The sequence below is a fragment of the Manis javanica genome, chromosome 6 (assembly GCF_040802235.1).
Source record: "Manis javanica isolate MJ-LG chromosome 6, MJ_LKY, whole genome shotgun sequence".
Lineage (NCBI taxonomy): Eukaryota > Metazoa > Chordata > Mammalia > Pholidota > Manidae > Manis > Manis javanica.
In genome coordinates, this window is record NC_133161.1 from 116486309 (window position 1) to 116507585 (window position 21277).

The following is a 21277-nucleotide window of genomic DNA, read 5'->3' on the forward strand; positions in this document are numbered from 1 at the left end:
CCTGGCTCCCACTCAGCCTTCTCTTGACACCAGTCCAGTGGGGCATGGGAAGGGGAGAGTGGAGGCCCCTCATCGCAGCCTAGCAGAGGTGGAATTCTAGGCTCTCCTTTCCACTTTTGTTGACATGGGCAGGTGTAGAGACTCAGTTTTTTTGTGGTATGTCAGATATGGTCAGAACTCTTCTGCCTTGCCAGATTGCTCCTTTTCCTGTTCCTCTGGCTAATGAGACTAGTTTTTTTGGAACTATTTATGTGTGTGTCCATTGGTGTTCAGTGTTGTCAGCTTCGTCAGTATCTGAGACATATTAGGCAAAAATAAAACCCAAGGAGCTCACCACTGTATGGTCTCTTGAGTCCTAAGTTCACCAGCTTTCTTCATATATTTGTGATACATATTTTATATTTTTTCAGGGCGTTTAGTTGTACTGAGCAGGAGAAATAGGGAAAATTATGACCACTACACCTTACTGGAAGCAGAAGCCTTACTATTTTCATAAGGGTAATACTTACAGGAATTTAATTAAATACTGTGTGACCCCTTTGGGTCAGTGCCTGACACATGGTACTGGCTCTGTAAGTGTTACTTCTTCTTCTTCTTCTTCTTCTTCTTATTATTATTATTATCTTCATCATATGTCTTTTTATTCATAATAATAGTAAATTGCCATGGTAACTTTTGACCCTTACATTCATGGTTGCATCTTATGAGCACTAAAATTACTTTCTGGGCTCAATTGATATTAAAATTCAGAGCCAGAAGAGTATTGAAAGAGCATGGGCTTTGAGGGAAACAAGTGTATTTCTACTAGTTTTGTGTTATTAGGCTCATTATTTAATCTCTGAACTTCAATTTCCCATTTTGAAAAAAATCATTATTAATACCAGCCTTAAAGGATTATGAGCATTGAATGAAATAACTATACAGATTGCTTATTATAAATTCTAGTACTTCAGGTGTGTTATTTCACTAATAACTATAAAAGTTAAGAGTCTCTAACCATTTATTTGCCTATGAATGTTTACTTGTTAACAGAAATGGGAGTTTTACCATGTAATATTGTTCTCTCATGTATTAGTTTAAAGATCCAAAAAAATTCTCTGCGATGTGGATGTAGGTGAAAGGGATTTAGGTTGTTTTAACCAATATCAAATTTTCCCCTGTGTCCCCTTTCTCTTTAGTGTATTAACATGCTCATATCTCTCCCATCTAAAACAAAGTTTCCTAGAATTTACTAGGTCCTCTAGTCCTCACTTCACTGAATGTTTTAGAAAAATAATTTATACAGATTGTGTCTATTATTCCCTCTTAAAGCTGTTGTAATCTGGCCTCTCCTCCACTCCACCCACAACTCATCAGTCAATTCTTTTCAGTCCTTACCTTACCTAACCTGTCCTCAGCTTTTGATGGTGTAGGTAACACTTCCTACTTGAAATTATTTTCTGTGGTTTCCACCACCTCTCCTAGTTTTCCTCCATTTCTCTCCCTGTTCTTCCTCAGCTATAAAACTTCCTCATTCTGTGTCTTCCATAATATTTTCCACTGTATTTGCAGTTCATCTAGACAGTCACCTTGTATATAACAAGTGCTGTATATGTACTTCACCTAAATTGTCTGTTCTTTAAGGCTAGTTATCCTTGGTGTTACATCCTTGGCCCTCTTCTTTACTAATTCTACCTATTTTCCTTGATTGATTTTTATCAGTTTCAATGCTTTAGTCATCATGTGGATTGAGCCTCATTTCCCTTTCATGCATTTTCCAGCACCCTTTTTGACTTTTACTTGTGAGGATTAAATGAAGTGTATTTATAGAAATTTACTCAAACCAAACAAAGAAAGTAGAAAATTTTAGCTTCTCTGGCCATTCTATATAAAGCAAACATGGAAGGCTTTAACTTTTAACCACTTTACTAAAATGAATGTCTGTGCATATATTAGTTTGACATATTTATTATTAGTTTGATGCTTGAAAATGTCTGAAAAAGTTTTATTTATATTACTAGTCATAGAAATAAAAATTACCATATATATATACATCATCAGGTTCACTTCTTATCCATGAACTATAAACCTCAATAATTGACTTAATCCAAGTTTCAAATTATTTATATATGTATTAAATATAATAATTAGGTATAAATTATACATGCACACATACAGTAACATTAATTTAAAAGTTTTGCAAAGCATTATTGCTTTCATTCAGCACTGTACAGAAGGTCTTAGCTACAACTATAGTTCAAGAAAATCTGTAAAAAAATAGGAAAGAAAACAAGCACTTTTTACAAATGTAATTTTTAATGGAGAAAACAATAAAGAATCAACAGATAAATATTTAGATTAATAAATGTGTTTATCGAGTTGCTGGGATTAAAGGTAATATGCATTAATTAAGATGATCTTATGTGTAATAAATCCCTTTCAGTGGTTTAACAAGAAAATGATTTGTTTCTCATTTAAAAACGTTTGAATTTTTAAAGAATTGGTATTCTCATTACCCATGCCAGTGAACATTCATATCTGCCCCATTAGACAGTAGGCTCCATGAGAATAAGAGCCACACCTTTGTTACTCAGTGTATATTCCCAGCAGAATGATCTTTTTGAAAGTAAATTCAATGGTATAATGCCTCTCATACTTTACATCCTTCTTTAATCCTCATTACCTATAGAATGAAACGCAAGCCCCTGTGCATTCATGAGCCAGTCTCATCTATCACGTTAGCTTTATCTACCCTATCCTGTCTTCAACTTTGTATTTATCTCAAGGGGCCGTGATAATTCCTGCATCTGTACCTTTGCGTTGGTAATTTTTTCTCTTGGAAATGTATTTCTCACCTTGTTTGGTAATGATTTTTCATTTTTTCTTTAAGTTCTCAAGAACCATTTTCATCAGAATATCTTCCTCAATCCCCTTCTCCTTTCTGCTTTGTCCCCCCCATCCCTGAAAGCAGGGCTGAGTTTTGTCCTTCCTGTATTCTTCCATAACACTGTTCATACCTCTATTATTATTATTACCCTTAGCACACTTCTTACTTATTTCTCTCCATACTAGCCTGTAAGCCTGTAATAGCAAGGATCCTTTGCCCACTTGTATTCCCAATGCATGCACAAGTTCGAAACCAAGAATATTTTCAATAAAACTATATAGAATAAGGAAAATGAATGTGGAGGTTATTATGGCGATTCAAGTGAAAATAATGACAGCTTCAGTTAAAGGAGTGGCAGTAATTATGGAGAGAAGGAAGTGGCTTTAAAATAGATATGGTCAATAAAGGGTGACCTCCAAATATCTGGCTTGGGGAATATAGAGGCCATTCGTCTAGATGAGAAATAATAAAAATGGTAGAGTTACAAGAGACACAAATCAGCATATTACTTGAACCTTGGTATTTTCCAGAGGGTAATCATGGCCACATTAAAGAATTGAAAAGCAGATTGTATGTCTCCATACACATACATAATCATATTATACAGACTGAAAGTGCTGTGAAACAGACATTGAGTATCTACTCATGTCCTTTCCTCCCTCTCTCCCTGACTTGGAGGTCAGGGTAGTAATTTATGCTTTAGATTGTCATGTCCTTGCCAACACCTACAATCCTAAACTTTGAGAGAACTTCTAAAAACCCAGAAGAATCTAAGATTATAGGAGATAAATTTATCTTTCACTCCCCAGCATCTTCCTCTAATATGCAGAAGGATTTAAATGCATGTCTTTAAGTGGATGAGACTTTAGAGCAATTCCAAAGGGAGCCCAGGTGAATGGACTGAGTCTCCCATCAGTTCTGTGGTTCTCTGCAGGAGGCCATGGAGAGGCCCTACATGGCTGTCGCACATTATTGATACCACAGTACATCACTCAGTGGAAAACAGACCAGGAGTAACACTACAGCCTTCTTGTGTTACTGATAAGATGCTTGGATCCTTTGCACAGCATTCACTCCTGTCTGTCTATCTAGTAGAGATCATGCCTGGTTGCCTGTTCTGTATAGTCTTTTTTATTTTATTTTATTTTGTTTTGTTTTGTTTTGTTATCATTAATCTACAATTACATGAAGAACATTATGTTTACTAGGCTCCCCCCTTCACCATGTACCCCCGACAAACCCCATTACAGTCACTGTCCATCAGCGTACTAAGATGCTGTAGAATCACTACTTGTCTTCTCTGTGTTGCACAGCTCTCCCTGTGTCCCCCCCATACTATACATGCTTATTGTAATGCCTCCTTTCTTTTTTCCCACCCTTATCCCTCCCTTCATGCCTATCCTCCCCAGTCCCTTTCCCTTTGGTAACTGTTAGTCCATTCTTGGGTTCTGTGATTCTGCTGCTGTTTAGTTCCTTCAGTTTTTCTTTGTTCTTATACTCCACATATGAGTGAAATCATTTGGTACTTGTCTTTCTCCACTTGGCTTATTTCACTGAGCATAATACCCTCTAGCTTCATCCATGTTGTTGCAAATGGTAGGATTTGTTTTCTTCTTATGGCTGAATAATATTCCATTGTGTATATGTGCCACATCTTTATCCATTCATCTACTAATGGACACTTAGGTTGCTTCCATGTATTGGGTATTGTAAATAGTGCTGCAATAAACATAGGGGTGCATCTGTCTTTTTCAAACTGGGCTGCTGCATTCTTAGGGTAAATTCCTAGAAGTGGAATTCCTGGGTCAAATGGTAAGTCTATTTTGAGCTTTTTGAGGAACCTCCATACTGCTTTCCACAATGGTTGAACTAATTTACATTCCCACCAGCAGTGTAGGAGGGTTCCCCTTTCTCCACAACCTCGCCAGCATTTGTTGTTGTTTGTCTTTTGGATGGTGGCAATCCTTACTGGTGTGAGGTGATATCTCATTGTGGTTTTAATTTGCATTTCTCTGATGACTAGCGATGTGGAGCATCTTTTCATGTGTCTGCTGGCCATCTGAATTTATTCTTTGGAGAACTGTTCAGCTCCTCTGCCCATTTTTTAATTGGATTGTTTGCTTTTTGTTTGTTGAGGTGCGTGAGCTCTTTATATATTTTGGATGTCAATCCTTCATCAGATCTGTCATTTATGAATATATTCTCCCATACTATAGGATACCTTGATGGTGTCCTTTGCTGTACAGAAGCTTTTCAGCTTGATATAGTCCCACTTGTTCATTTTTGCTTTTGTTTCCCTTGCCTGGGGAGATATGTTCATGAAAAAGTCGCTCATGTTTATGTCCAAGAGATTTTTGCCTATGTTTTTTTCTAAGAGTTTTATGGTTTCATGACTTATATTCAGATCATAGATCCATTTTGAATTTACTTTTGTGTATGGGGTTAGACAGTGATCCAGTTTCATCTCTTACATGTAGCTGTCCAGTTATGCCAGCACCATCTGTTGAAGAGACTGTCATTTCCCCATTGTATGTCCATGGCTCCTTTATCGTATATTAATTGACCATATATGTTTCGGTTAATGTCTGGAGTCTCTATTCTGTTCCACTGGTCTGTGGCTCTGTTCTTGTGCCAGTACCAAACTGTCTTCATTACTGTGGCTTTGTAGTAGAGCTTGAAGTTGGGGAGTGAGATCCCCCCCACTTTTTTCTTCCTCCTCAGGATTGCTTTGGCTATCTGTGTACTCTTTTGTGTAGTATAAATATTCCTTGGCTAGTCACAATAAATATCCCTTTCTATCATCATAAGAGAAACTGGCTCAAGTCTTCACTAATTTTATGTCTCCTTTCCATTGATCTTGACACTCCAAATAAAACTATTTTATAGTGATAACTCTTATGTTCAACTTTTCTCTTAAACTGTAGGAATTACTAGAGCTGCTTCTCCTGTCCCTCCCACCCTCACCCCACCTTGTGAATGTGAATCTCTTGATTAATGCCATATATATGATTTCCTTGGCTTTTATGTTATTTCTATAGAAAATAAGTACTAACTTCCAATTATTTAGCATATATTTTTAATCTCAACAACACAAGTTTATAGTTTATGCCTATTTTTCAGGTAAAGAAAATGAGAATCAAAGATTAGAAGTTATTTACCTCAAATATATCACAAGTAAATTGCTGAAAGAGCATTGAAATTCAAATCTATACAATTCTAAAACATCGCTCCTTCTTCTATTTCACATTATATCATACCCCTGAGAAGATATATGATGTTACAGTTATTAGAAAAGGAGGGAAAACATTCAAATAAAAAACAGAGTTTTACAAGTGACCTAAGAAGTATGCCTTGTGATGTGAGGAATTACTCTTGTGACAATAGCCATACATAATTATCTTTATACCCACTTTAACTTGGGATATTTTTCTTCATCCTAGATCAGATGTTATCAACACTGCTAAATAAAAATTTGTACTATGATCATTGATTGATCATATTAACTTGACTGGGCCACAGGGTACCCAGACATTTGGTCAAAGATTTTTCCAGGGTATGTCTGTGAGGGTGTTTCTGGAAGAGATTAGCATTTGAATCCATAGACTGAGTAAAGCAGAGTTCTCTCCCACTGTGGGTGGGCCTTATCCAATCAGGTGAAGGCCTGAAGAACAAAATGGTTAGGTAGGAAGAAGCTTCACATACCTAACTGCTGAGGTAGGACATTAATCCTTTCCTGCCTTTCGAATCAAACTGAAAAAAGTTTTTCCTAGGTCTCCAGCCTGCCAACTTTTGGACTAGAATTTATATCACCAGCTGTCTTAGTTCTCTGGCCTTTGGATTTGGACTGGAACTGCACCATTGTCGGTCCTGGGTTTCCAGCTTGCCAACCACAGAGCTTGGAACCTCCATAATTTTGTGGACCAGTTCCTTATTTTATACACACACACACACACACACACACACACACACACACACACACACACACACACACACACACATGACATATATACCAGTAGGTGTATATATATATATGAAACCAGTAGTCTTACAGCCATATATATAGCTTACTGTTCATTGGTTCTGTTTCTCTAGAGAACTCTAATACAACGGTTTTCTGCCTTTTCTTCAGACCTGTCTCCAATCCTCTCTTCTCTCTCTCCCTCCACGATACCTGCTCTCATTCTTAATATGTCTCCCTACTTGGAGCTATTTAGAGCACTGTTCACAAAATTACTGCTGGTAACTAATTTTTCCAATAATACTGCCAATTGCATCAAATTACTCCCCTCCACATGTGCATGCACACAAACACACATTCATATAGGCACACTACTCTTCATATAGTACATGAGATATCCAATGGAACTCTCTGTGATGATGTAAATATTCTTTATTTTGCTATGCAATAGCCACTGGCTGCATGTATTAGTAGGGGTTCTCCAGAGAAGCAGTACCAGTTAGAGAAAGAGAGAGGTATTGATATACTGTAAGGAGTTGACTTTTGTGATTATGGAGACAGAAATCACAAGGTCTGCAGATGACAAAGCCGGAGACCCAGCAGAGCTGATAGTAAAGTTGCAGTCCGAGTCTGAAAGCCTAATGTCCCAGCTCAAAGAGTAAGGCAGGAGAAAGATTGTTTCTTACTCAGCCTTTATTTAATTTTAGGTAACTTAAGTTTAAATAGCTATACATGTCTTATGGTTTACTCTGTTGGACAACACAGCAATGATTGACTCAGTCCTAGAAGGAGCTTTGATTGATGCTGTAGAATCATTCAGACTACTCCAGTGTCTAGCTTCCACAAGGGCTTAACACACCCCCTCTAGGAGAACCAAGCCACCATGTAAGGCAGCTAACCTGAGACTGACATGCTATGAGGAAGTATAAACTAACTACATAGAGAGATTGCACACAGAGAGTGGGAAGGGAGCTCCATCTGCTTCAGCTATCCCATTTGAAGAATCAGAAATGGAAATGAAGAAACCACAGTGTTCCTCTCACCTAGCCAGGCCCTCACATGACTTCGGCCAGAGCTGCAGTCTGACTGTAACCATATGAAAGACCCCAGGCAGAAAGCTCCAGTTAACCTCACAGAACCATGAGAGATAACAGATTGTTGTCTTCAGAAACTGACTTGGGGTGATTTGCAAAGTGATAGATTTGCAAACCTGAGTAGAAATGCCCTAAGGAATCAAGGTCCCCTATTTCTCTGGCTCCCCTAATTCCCATCTTCTATTCATTTCTGTTTCCCACTTCCTTGCTTTTGGTGGTGTAAACTTTTATGCTTAGAATGAATTTGCATTTGGGGAAAGTCAAATTATCTGGCCTTGAATTAACTTAGTTTTCTGACCTTATGTTTAAAAGGCCTTTGTAAATAAAGCTGTCTACTGTTTTCCTTCCCAATTTCAAATAGGCCAACTTGGATCAATGTTTGCCGTTCTCTTCATTACTAAAGGCCATAACTCATTAATACAGTTGAACACCTTGCATTTTTCAATCATCTTTTAAAAATCTAACCCCAGAAGGCATGAACTTATGCTTCGAGATCAACATTGTAACGTCTGCTTTGTTACCAGAAGAAAATAGATGGGAGGGGAAGGGGACCTGTATCATATCCAAATGATAACTACTGTGTAAATAGAGCTCTACATGTACACAAGTCAAGTCATTTAGTAAGGCCCTACATAAGGCATATATACAACTTAGAAAGCCTTGAACTTTATTCCTTAATAATGTACTTTTTATTCCAGTGAGCTCAGTATTTACAAAAATTCAAAAGTTTATTAAATATCATGAAAACAAATGTTTAGAACAAGGTTTACTATCTTATGATCTTAGAATTTTTGTGTACCTTTAGGGCACATTTTGGATCTGAAAATTTCACCAGGGCTGTACTACCTCAGTGATTTTTTTTTCATTCTAGTTCTAAGGACAGATGGAATTGGCTATGGATAACTCATATAATTTCAACCAGCAAAGCTCATGTAATGGAATTCCATCTGAGAAGAAAAATAACTTCCTTGTGTCAGAAGATCATGGACAGAAAATCTTAAGTGTATTGCAGAATTTCAGAGAACAGAATGTCTTTTATGATTTCAAAATCATCATGAAAGATGAAATAATCCCATGTCATCGTTGTGTGTTAGCAGCATGCAGTGACTTTTTCAGGTACTTTATTTTTCTATCTATGCCTCAGATTTTGTGAGATGGATAATTAAGTTATTTTTATAACTATACTCAGTTTTCCCCCAGAAGAGCAAACAACAGTAATTTTTAATTCTTAACAAAAAGCTAATTAGAACCAAATTAACTAATGATTTTTGAGTATGAAAATTTAGGACAACCTTTTTTACAGCTCATGTCTTCCCAGCCATCTATGTCTTCCCAAGCCATTTACACCTTCCCAATTTTGTGGACCATGAGCCCCCTGAAATATTCTGGGAAAAAAAATAGTTTTGATCTGGTACCAGTGTTGTTTGGGGGAATCCCTGCACTGTATCATTTAGAAAAAGAGGAAAGGACAGATTGATAAAAATAGAAGCAAAATTCAAAGAAAATGAGGAGTATGAGAAGAAGATTAACATTTCAGTCATGTCTTATGTCCACAGATGGTAGAGGGACTCTAACCCAGAGGATTTCAAGATTTCTCCTCTCTGTGGTAAAGATATTCCTATAATGAGGAAAAGTACTTCCAGAAGCATTTCTGTGGGGCACAAAACTTGCTGTGATTCTAGGAAGCCTTCTGAATATAATTTGGTTCCCCCTGTAGATCATCCTATAGGGAATATCCTAGTCGTGACACTGTAAGAATCCACTGTGAGGACAGTAGATTTCTGATTCTGCAATGTTAAGGGTCAGACTTATACCTTAGTACTGTGGTAAATGTATGAAGGTAATACCATTAATCAGAATGCCCTAAATCTGAATCCCAGCTCTACCAATTATTAAGACATCTGATCTTGGGCAAGTTCTAACTTCTTCAGGCCTCAGTTTCCCTATTTGTAAAAAATTAAGATAATAAAAATAAAATCTAATTCAGAGTCATTATGAGAATTAAATTATGTATATGTAATGTTAGCTGCAGTTACTGTTAGCTGCTGCTGCTATTTCCAAACCTAGAAAAAAAATAGAAATATCTGGTGTGAACATATAGCTTGATTTCCTTATAGTGTTTTTATATTAATAAAATAAAATACACATGTCAGTATTTGAATTAATAGTCCTCTACTCTTCATGTTGAAGTTATTCATTAATTAAATATATCAACACATCATTTTTTTCCATATTACTTTGCTCTGCCTACTCCTAGCTTTTTATAGATCTGCCTTAAGTTTTTTTAATTACTATTAAAACAATATATTTTTATATTTTCTACCTGTTTTGAAGTGCAAAAATGAGTTTTATAAAGACCTAGGTCCTTCATTATACATAGTATTTTACTCAATGACTATACAGTTTATGTAAAAATTGTACAAATATAGAATGGAAATTCTATAATTTACACTCTTGTATGATAAGTCCATCAATTCATAATATTTGTGTTACAATAAAACACACTGGAGTACTGGGAGGGAAAATATATAGAAAATAGCATGATAAATGCCCTTTATAATGATTTTGGAGACAAGATCAAAAAGGAATCACATATTTTGTATAACCACTTTATACAATGGTAAATCTGAGATGGATGTTAATTGGATACTTCAAAGATGAGTAGGATGAAATATAATAACATAATCTTACACTTGTCTTCTCAAAATGTAGAAGCTTATAGTCAGTTAAAAAATACTTAGGATCTGATACAAAACATTTTCTTACAGCCATGTTAATAACAGCTAATACTTTGCATTGATTAACTCATTTATTCCTTTTATAACTCAGTGAAATAGGTACTATGAGTATCCCCATTTTCAGATGAAGAATTTGAAGCACAATGACATTATGTCACCTCACCAGTGTCACACAGCTAGTAAGTGACAGGCTAGGTACCTACCCAAGCAGCCCAGTTCTAGAGGCCATGCTCTTAATATTACCCAAAAGTGACTATCAGTGTCATAATGATCTAATTTTTGCAGGTTAGTATTTCTAAGTTGATATGTATTGTTGAAATATTTTGCCTATATGACATGTATATTATTTTTGCAATTATACTTGTTTTCTTATTAGAAGTACTGAATGGCCTATTGGGAAGGCACTTTGTTATCCTACCTTTTCCTAAAGAGTATTCCGTATCTGGAAGGCCCCTCGTATTTTTAAGCCAGTTGTTAGTGCTGTTTTAGTAACCTGAGTTACCCTTTTGAGTTGATTCTAATAATTAAATGGGTTTTCCCCCAGAATAGTGCCCCCTAGGGGCACTGCTCACAAAGAGATCCTGGACAATACTGGCACAAATACAAACCAGTAATAAACCAGAACCAAAACCAAGTAAATCCTCAGTTGTAATGAACAGCTGGTAGTCCTTAGTTCTTTGTTAGAGTTCTTTCCACTTTAATCTCCATTTGCTGCTCCACTGACAACCACCATAAGGGGTTTAAAGTGTAAAAATGAATAACTGGATATAAGTTATAGACTGCAGTAGTTTTCTTACCAAAACCAATAGTGAAATACATCTTAGGGTCCTGTCCAACACTTCCAAATAATTGATATTTTTGCTTAAACTGAGCCAAAAAAGTTCCCAGTTCCTTAGATTCTATCAACTTTACCATGTGGGAATAAATTAGAATTTATTATGAAGAACTTTCAAACTGGTCTAACTGTTCAAATCTGGCAATCCAGCTCCATTTCTCAGTTGCTATTCTGTGAAAACTTATTTTTACTTTTCTTGGCTTGATATGGTACACTGTTATTGTTTAGTTTTATAAGATTACATTCCCTTTTTCCTAAAGTGCTGTATCAAATGTGTCTTTTTAGATATTTATTTAAGTTTGTCTTAGTTGGTGGATATCTCCACACAGATTTACTGGAGACATCTAATGTCTCACTGTATTCCACCTTTCACATGCTTCACTATTGCCAAATTGAAAATTAATTTGAAAGAGACGTTTAAATCCTATACCCAAAAGCATTACATACTTTAGGTAATTTGAGTTAACACATACAGAGTTGATACTAATTAACCTATAAAAAAAGAAATTCAGCCATTAGGGAGGTTTTAGACTAATTTTATGAATAATATATCAGAACACCAAATCAGTATACAAAGTTTGAATCTTTATATAGCCTTCTTTGGATTAGTTGCTATAACTCAGCTATAACATATATTTTATAATATGGTATATTATGTAATACATATCTTTTACAAATAATATGGTATATAACTATTCTAGATATTAAAATAACATATTAGAATGCTTTTAAAATATATTTTAGAAATTTATTTTAAATCAACCTAAGGTTAAAGGAAACTTCTTTAAGGTAATGTTGAAAATTATCATGGAATAGAATATTCCTGTTTACTTGTTCCTCTGTGTTCTTTATTTTTACAGGGCTATGTTTGAAGTAAACATGAAAGAAAGAGATGGTGGAAGTGTCACCATTACTAATTTGTCCTCCAAAGCAGTAAAAGCCTTTCTTGATTATGCCTATACTGGAAAAACAAAGATAACAGATGATAATGTGGAAATGTTCTTCCAGTTGTCATCATTTCTTCAAGTTTCATTCCTATCCAAAGCTTGCAGTGACTTTTTAATAAAAAGTATTAATCTTGTCAATTGTTTACAGTTATTATCTATATCAGATAGCTATGGCTCTACCCGTTTGTTTGATCATGCATTATACTTTGTACAACATCACTTTTTTTTATTATTTAAGTCCAGTGATTTCTTAGAGATGAATTTTGGAGTACTGCAAAAATGTCTGGAATCAGATGAATTAAATGTTCCTGAAGAAGAAACTGTACTGAAAGTTGTCCTTAGTTGGACTAAACATAATTTAGAATCAAGGCAAAAACATCTGCCTTATTTGATTAAAAAAGTAAGATTACATCAGTTATCTGAGGAGACACTTCAAGACTGTCTGCTCAATGAAGAGTGTTTGCTCAAAAACACAAACTGTTTTGACATAATCATGGATGCAATTACGTGTGTGCAAGGTTCTGGTGGACTTTTCCCTGATGCTCGACCATCCACAACCGAAAAATACATATTTGTTCACAAAACTGAGGAAAATGGAGAAAATCAATATACATTTTGCTATAATATTAAAACTGATTCGTGGAAAATACTGCCACAATCACACTTGCTTGATTTGCCAGGATCTAGTCTATCTAGTTATGGAGAGAAAATATTCTTGACAGGTGGCTGCAAAGGGCCATGCTGTAGAACAGTTCGGCTGCATATTGCAGAGTCATATCATGATGCCACTGATCAGACCTGGTGCTACTGTCCATTCAAAAATGATTTTTTCCTGGTATCACCTATGAAAACACCAAGAACCATGCATACATCGATTATGGCTCTCAATAGATTATTTGTTATAGGTGGAAAGACTAGAGGGTCGCAGGACATTAGAAGTCTCTTAGATGTTGAATCTTACAACCCTCTTTCCAAAGAATGGTTTTCGGTTAGTCCATTACCCAGGGGCATATATTATCCTGAAGCAAGTGCATGCCAAAATGTCATTTATGTTCTTGGATCAGAGGTAGAGATTACGGATGCCTTTAATCCATCCCTTGATTGCTTTTTTAAGTACAATGCTACAACTGACCAGTGGTCTGAACTGGTAGCAGAGTTTGGGCAGTTTTTTCATGCAACACTAATTAAAGCTGTCCCAGTAAATTGCACACTGTATATATGTGACCTCTCCACCTATAAGGTTTATAGTTTTTGTCCAGATACTTGTGTATGGAAGGGTGAAGGATCTTTTGAATGTGCAGGCTTTAATGCAGGTGCAGTTGGAATTGAGGATAAAATTTATATATTAGGTGGTGATTATGCCCCAGATGAAATCACAGATGAAGTGCAGGTCTACCACAGCAGCAGGTCTGAGTGGGAAGAAGTTTCACCAATGCCAAAAGCCTTAACTGAATTTTACTGCCAAGCGATTCAGTTTAATAAATACAGGGATCCATGGTTTTCTAGTCATTTCTAAAAGTAATAGACTGTGATTAGACATTCTAAAGCTATTCCAGTTCTAGAAATCTACAGTGAATTTGTTAACCTTAATAGTTGGTTAAAAAGGTCTATTCATCTTAATAAAATAAAATGTACCTTCTGTTAGAGATTACTCTGAATGTATACTATATATGAATTAGCAGTTGCCAGAAACATAAAGTACAAAATACATTTTACCAAAAATTATATTAAGTATAAGTTAATCTTTGAGAATCCAAAATACATACTATTTTCATATGTAAATGGTGATGAGTTTTGATGTTTTGATTTTTAAAGTGCTTTATCCACAAAAGACTAGTAAAAACAAAATTCACAGATTCGTACTATTTAGATGGGAAAAATCTCAAAGTAGTAAAAATGAATTATTATTTACACATCATAGTATATGGAGTGAAAAATACATTTTTAAAAAGAAATGAGAATCCTACCTTGTTACTACAAGTGTAAGAGTTGTTGAATTCCTATCCTTTCTGATCATTGATTGGCTCCCTTCAAGCCCTTTTCTTTCTCCATTTTTTTTTTGGCAAAAATTTTTCTAAAATGCAGTGTATTTCCCTGGCTTTCTAAACTATATGCTAAACATAGCTTAACTTTTTTTTTATGATTCAAGTCTTCATTAAGAACATAATGTACCATGTTATAGTGTCATAATGCTATCAGCAGTTACTGAAATGTTTTTAAAATTGCTGATTCTATTACTTTTCAGTGTAGGCTGGTTTCAACTTCTAGCAGTGTCATTTCCCTCCTCTCGTTTTCTGGCTCAAGCACACTAAATTAACATTCTTGATTTCATTACTGGTCTTAAGTTATACTTGACTTGAGTTTATCTTAACATGTAACCCACTGGGTGAAGTTCTTGAATTCTGGGATGGTAGTCCTTAACATACTTTTTCTGTGTCATTGTCAGATTCCAGTATAATTGAGGATGTAGAAAATCTGACCTCCAGATAAGTGAATCATTACTGTGCATTTCTTAAGCCTTTAGATGTCCAAATTTGAGTTGCAATAAGAAATTTCAGTGTTTAAATTAGTACCATATCAGTTTTCTGTGATGATATATACCAACTGTAAAGCACTGGGTTGGTTTACTACTTCAGTAAATTATATAGTGAATTATATTGTAAATTTTAAAAATGACTGGGCTTTCGGTATTAATGGAATTTGAATCTGCATCTGTTTAGATGTTTAATTATCTTTAGCCCAAACAATGAAAGGATTTTCATCATCCTTGTTCTCAGCTAGGATGATTCTGTCTGGCAAGAAGATATGTTTCTTTTATCAGTTAAGATACAAGCATTTTAGGTTTTAAGACCCTTGATTTATATCTCAGGTAATGGACAGATTGGATTTCTCCAAAATTAACTGTAGTTTCCCACATACTGTAATAAATGTACATATTCTTTGGAGATGCATTCTTAAGTGGAAATATGCCTAAATAAAAGGTCCTTTTATTTTACCATATATGTTTATGTAAACATAAGGTTTGAGTATATTTTTCAAAACTGAACAGGATATTGGATGATATTACCATGCAATTCCAAAATCAGGGACTGCCCCTAGACAGTTGCATAAAAAGTATTCTGTAGAATTGGTAGCCTTCCTTCCTACCTATCTTAGTTGATTGTCCTTTGCCTTTGCATTTCTGTGTGTGTGTGTGTGTGTGTGTGTAAGAAAAAAAATTCATTGAAGGCTTTTGTGTGTGTATATGTGACTTTGAAAACATTTGAGAAAGACCATTAACAGTGAGTGACCTATATGTGGATTTACTGAACTGTTAGTTTTAGCATTATATAACTAATCAAAATGTTTAAAATAAATATTGCTTTGATCACTGACTCTAGGAATTGTTCATCTCTTCCAGAAAGAAGACAGTAAATTAAAATAGAATCTCTTCTTGATCTTGTTTCACTATTACATCATCTTGACTCCCACCATCCTTCTCACTGGCAGCTGATTTATGGTAATGTCTCTAGAAATACCCTTGCTATCAAGACTAGGAGGCTCCCTCTGCATTTGATTTAATACACTTTCTAATATATAAGACAGTCTGCCTTTAATCATTTTCACTTATTGCCACCCCTTTACATCTGCCCGAGTGCTCATCATCACTTATAATTGCACTAAATTACTGTCTAATCATAAAACCCCAAATTCTTCCTGTTCACTGTTATTTTTCCTTTGCACAGCAATCTATGCTGAGCTTGATTCTGTTAATAACTCATCTTGTTCTAATTTTGCATCTTAGAGCACTTTCAATCTATTTACTCTACTGAGAAATGGTTCTGTAAGTTTAAAATCCTCAAGGAGCCCAAACATGTACACACATGATCAATAACTGAACTGGTTCTCTCGTTCTGATCTTGCCAGTCACTGGTTTCACTGTCAAAGAACCATATATATCACTTGGCTTCACCCTCCATTCTGGATGTCTGACAGTGATTTCTCAAGTCTATTTCCAGTAACCCCAGAAGAAGCTGTTTTCTCTGCTTAGGTGAGAGGAACTAATATCCCTTTATCTATAACCTGCTCCATTCATCTGCTTTCCTTTCATTATCATCCTTCAGCCAGTGCTACAGTGTGAGTCAAAATAATTGTGCTCATTATCCATACTGCTTTCATTATTGTGGAAAAATCCTGTTTAACATTTCTAAATCCTTTATCATTTGCCTTGCGCCACTGCATTTGGACTAGGCACACAAGATTCTGATATTGTATTAGTATTGTATTTTAAAAGTGAAAGTAGGTATATGGCATTATTGAATATAAAAAAGGTTAAATGCAACATTTATATGAGATTAATTCAAAGTTAATGGACATTCCTAGAACTATCTTCAAATTTAATTTAAAATGTAGAGCACCTTTTCATCTATTGCCTGTGAGATGGAGTAGTATGAAGAATGTCTGCATATTCAAAATGAACTACATTCCTATAACAGCTCTGGTTTGGGGAGGGGAACAGGTCTTCATCACAGCAGTATCCATTACATGCTGTCCTTGAAAGCTAGGTTGTTATTTGAGAATGACCACATCGTGCAACATGATTTCATTTTCCCAGATAGGAAGAAAAGCAACTGAATATGTGTTCAACATTCCTAGCTCAAACTAAACAACTTGAAAATTAGAGTCAAGTACAGGGGAAGCACCTGTACATTTTGAGATTTGGGAGCAATAAATACAGTGCTTAAATACATTGTTAAACATACAGTGTTACTTTTAAATCATTCTCAGTTTTAACTGGGTCCATTGGTTGGAAACTTACATTTAGAACTGAGTGTTCACATTCAAAATGTACACACTCAAGAATACCTTACAAAGGGCAACTCTGGATGGCAACCTAAAAACAAAAGCAGGAATATGCAGAGAAGTAGATTTCTTTCAATTTAAGAAACAATTTTAACTCCACTTTATAAAGCCATATTTAGGATAAGACTAGTTATCAAAGACTGTGCATGTGGCGGATGATTAGCCCAATAAATTCCTACACAGGAGCGCACAACCAAAGATTTCTACATTCTACTTACACACTTTGATCTTAAAAGTTTTCTGACATGACTAATTGCTTCCTAATCCAATGTAGCATTTTAGGCATCCTGAGTAACTTGATTTCAATGGTTCTGCATACTCAAGATTTCAGTAGGAGTCAAGTCTTAAAACTACATCATTTTAAGACCATTATTATTGAAAGGCATTTGTTTTTTGCCTGCCTGCTTTTCCTTCCTTTGCTTTCCTTTTTCCTCCCCTTCCCTCTTCCCTTCGCTCTTTCCTTCCCTCCTTCCATCCTTCCCTCCCTTCCTTCCTTTTCCTTCCTTCTTCCTCTCCCCTTTTCCCTCTCTCTTTCTTTCTTATTACTCAGGAAAAAGTCTGTAAATGGTGCTGACATTTATAGTGAGCTGCTAATAGGGATTTTTCCTTCTGTCTGCCACAGGCATACATTGTTTTATAATAATAAAAACTGAAAAACCAGTACCTAAAATTTTCTCCTGAGTTATTTTTCTTATTTCACTGTAAATGTAGCTATATAGCCAACTGTTGTGATTCTAAAGATTGTGTAACTTAAAAGAATATATCTTAAAAATCTAGGTGTGTTTATAAATAAATAATATTTGATGACACTGTGATGCTTAATCAGATTCAATGTCTAAATAGGGAATATAATCACAGGATACCACCTCACAGTTATCAAAAGATAACTCTTCTCAATCATAGTCTTATATTCAAACTTGAAAATAACCTCAGAATCTAATACAGCTTCTAACCTAGTCTAAAAAGCCCCTTTAAATTCTGGAACACCTTGACATGATTCTTCTCAATTTCTAATTCAGTTCTTTCAGGGGTAAAGAACTTACTACCTCCATTTTTTAACAGTTCTATTAGAAAGTTCTTCCTAATATTGAAAGCAGCTCTGCCTCCATCTATAGTGACGTCCAGTCCTTGGTCTGAGGTTGCTGTCTCCACCAGGATTTGAAACTGATACGTCTTTCATTCCTCTAAAATCAAGGCCTAATCTTCCTTCTTGTTCAAATGCTTATTAGCACATTAAAACCTGCCACAATGGCCAGGGTTATATTCCCTCTCTTGTACAGTTGCCTCAGAAAATGTGTCCCTAGCTCTTTCGCCTTTTGGTGAGTTAAGCCAGACCAGTATTGGAGAATCTTGAAAATTCAGGTATTTTATTCCCTTAACCAGTTCTCTAGCTCTTAGAAATGCAGTTTGGGCTAGAGACTTGCTGTGTTTCTCTCCTTCTGCCCCACCCCCCACAATCAACATAACCCCAAACACACATTTTCTGGGAGAGGAATTCTAAAGCCAAATTTTAGTAAGTCTTTCAATAATTTGTCTTTGGATATGGTTTTCATAATTTTAGAAGTACTCCTTAAAAAGACCCTAAGAAGTATTCAAAAAATAGAAACCAAAACAGTTACATCCTTGGTGTTTAATGAGAGGGTAATCTCACAAATCAGTAAAGACCAGCCTTATGGTAATCAAGATCTAAATGTGGAGATTCATCTGCACGTATTAGTCCAGTTGGATAGGGCATGATTATTTCCATAAAACAGTGCCATTACTAAATAACTATAATCAGGTAGCTTTATGTATTTCATTAAATTTAACAGCATTGCTAATCATAACTAGCTAAACAAATTATGCTTTTGGTTTGGAGGGTAAGGAGGAGGATAGAATAACTCAAGAGTACAGACCTCTGTGTGTGACAAATATTTGTGATGTAAATATTTGGTCTAAATATTTCTTTACATGGTTTGTTTCTTATTTAATTGGAAGTTCTTAGGAATAGGGACATGTTCATCATTTCTCGGTCTAGCAATTAGCACAGTGCCTATATATAATAAGGCATGTAATAAACTGATACTCTATTGAGCCAACATGCGAAGCAAAATATATTTATTATAGTTATATTGCTACTGAATGTGTTCCATATAACTGTATATTTTGCAACTTATTTTCATGTACAAAGGAAATTTTGATTTATGTTAGGATTTTACATTTTGGAATGCTCTCATTGTTCTTAGGTTTATCTGTTAATGTATGTATTAATTTTCTGTAATTGGTATCATTTCATGTTCAAAGTCACTGAGAAAATTTTGGTTAGGTCGTTTATACAACTTCAGTCTTTTTGGTGTATAGAAAATAATGAAGCAATTTTTTTTTGAGAGTGAAATTGTATTATATGGTGCACTGCCCACCTTTGGAGAACATGTATAGTTGATTGTTGTATAGTGTATGTATAGCTGGTTCTTAAAAGTGAAATAACAGATTCAAAGTCATTTATCTACCTATTTTTTTAATGCTTTAGGGATTATTTTTTCTCAGTGAATTTTAATTAACTAATTCTGTTTTTCCTTTCAAAGGCAATAATAGATAAGACAATAATGGCAATTTTCATCAGTAGATATGCAACCTCCAACTTCTACAGGAGCATAAAAGCTTTCGTGACTTTCACCCCACTTGGGGGGAAACTGCTCAAAGCCACTTACACTGCATATACAAGCAAATTACTTCATATTCTTATTAGTGGAATGTGGGCTTCTGCCATATGCTATGAAAAATAAAATCACTTTTGCAGGTTCATGTTAACTATATTAACATGTAGTAAAACTTCAATAAAATTATTAATTTATTAAAATGTATCTCAGCAAACAATACATATTCTGTTTGTATTTATTGTTATTAAAAGTAAAGGAAGTAGATAAAGGTGGATGCTAAGCCTCTCATTTTCTTGCCACCCCATTCCCCAGATGCCCTGAATGGCTCTGATGAATCTCAGCATTTCTGCAAGTGTGATGGTGAAAGTGGGGGGCTGTCAGAAGCTTTTGTAGCTGTGATGACATGTCCTATAATATAGACTTCAAGGTGGACATCCTGGTCTGAAAGAATAGAATACCAGCTAAACTTCAGGTGAGCCACAAGTGGCAAGAGACCAATGGGCCCTGACTAAGAAAGAACAGAACAAATGTCCATGAGCCACAAGTGACAGCAGCAGAAGCCAGTTGAATGTACAGGGCAAGGCACTGGCCAACCCAGCTTCACTGGACACCAGGCACACAAGACCAGCTGAGTCAGGGACCATAAGCTTAGAATAGGATGAGGGCCTCTGGAAAAAGCAAGGCAGGATAGTTACAGTCAGAGCAATGTAACTACATGCAAGGAAACCCCCTACCAAAACTCTGTTGAACATTACGCTCTAGAGTCATTCTTCAGTGAGATCAGTTAATATTCCCCAGATAAAGAAAAGTAGCACATGTTTTTATTACACTAATCATTTGTAATCATGTGTAAGATTCACCTTAGCATGCTGAAGGCCCAGGCCTATGTGCTGTCTTTCCTCCTCCAGATCTGATGAGGTGAGTTTGCAAACTGGGCAACTAATTGAGCATGCAGACCCAGCTGTAAACAGCATAGTAAAAGGCAGGAAGGATTCCACCACCTTAAAGATAAGACTGCATTTTAACACCCAGGAAGTTTAATAAGTAAGAATCTTAACTTACTCTTTAGCAAACAGATAATACCTCAGCCCACCTTGGGGGTTGGGCAGGCAACCTTTTGATATGCTCCTAGACTACCACATCAGTAACCCAGGGAGAAATCAGAGCAGTAAATTTCTTGTGTTAATTTTTAGTATTCAGGGACCACTTAACAAGTCCACACCCCTAAGCCTTTTATCGGGTTTCCCCAAATCCTCAACTGCCTATAAATCCCCTAGACAACACACCACCCCGGGCTCTCTTGTCCCCTTCTGGCATGAGCCAGGAGCTCTGTCTGTCCTCTCACTGTATCGCTCAAT

General features: G+C 35.7%; 1 protein-coding gene across 2 annotated transcripts in view; it reads left to right on the forward strand.

Annotated features, from left to right (window-relative positions):
• Positions 1–20208, forward strand: part of KBTBD3 (kelch repeat and BTB domain containing 3) — a 36366-nt gene extending 16158 nt beyond the window's left edge. The window contains exons 2-3 of one of the 2 annotated variants that reach the window (XM_017675541.3): positions 8790–9034; positions 12352–20205. In XM_017675541.3, the coding sequence (XP_017531030.1) occupies positions 8802–9034; positions 12352–13954 (1836 nt within the window). In that variant the 5' untranslated portion in view covers positions 8790–8801 and the 3' untranslated portion in view covers positions 13955–20205. Of the gene's footprint in view, positions 1–8789; positions 9035–12351 lie in introns of both variants that reach the window. The other variant, XM_017675543.3, reaches the window with a different exon arrangement.
• The last annotated feature ends 1069 nt before the right edge of the window (positions 20209–21277 follow it).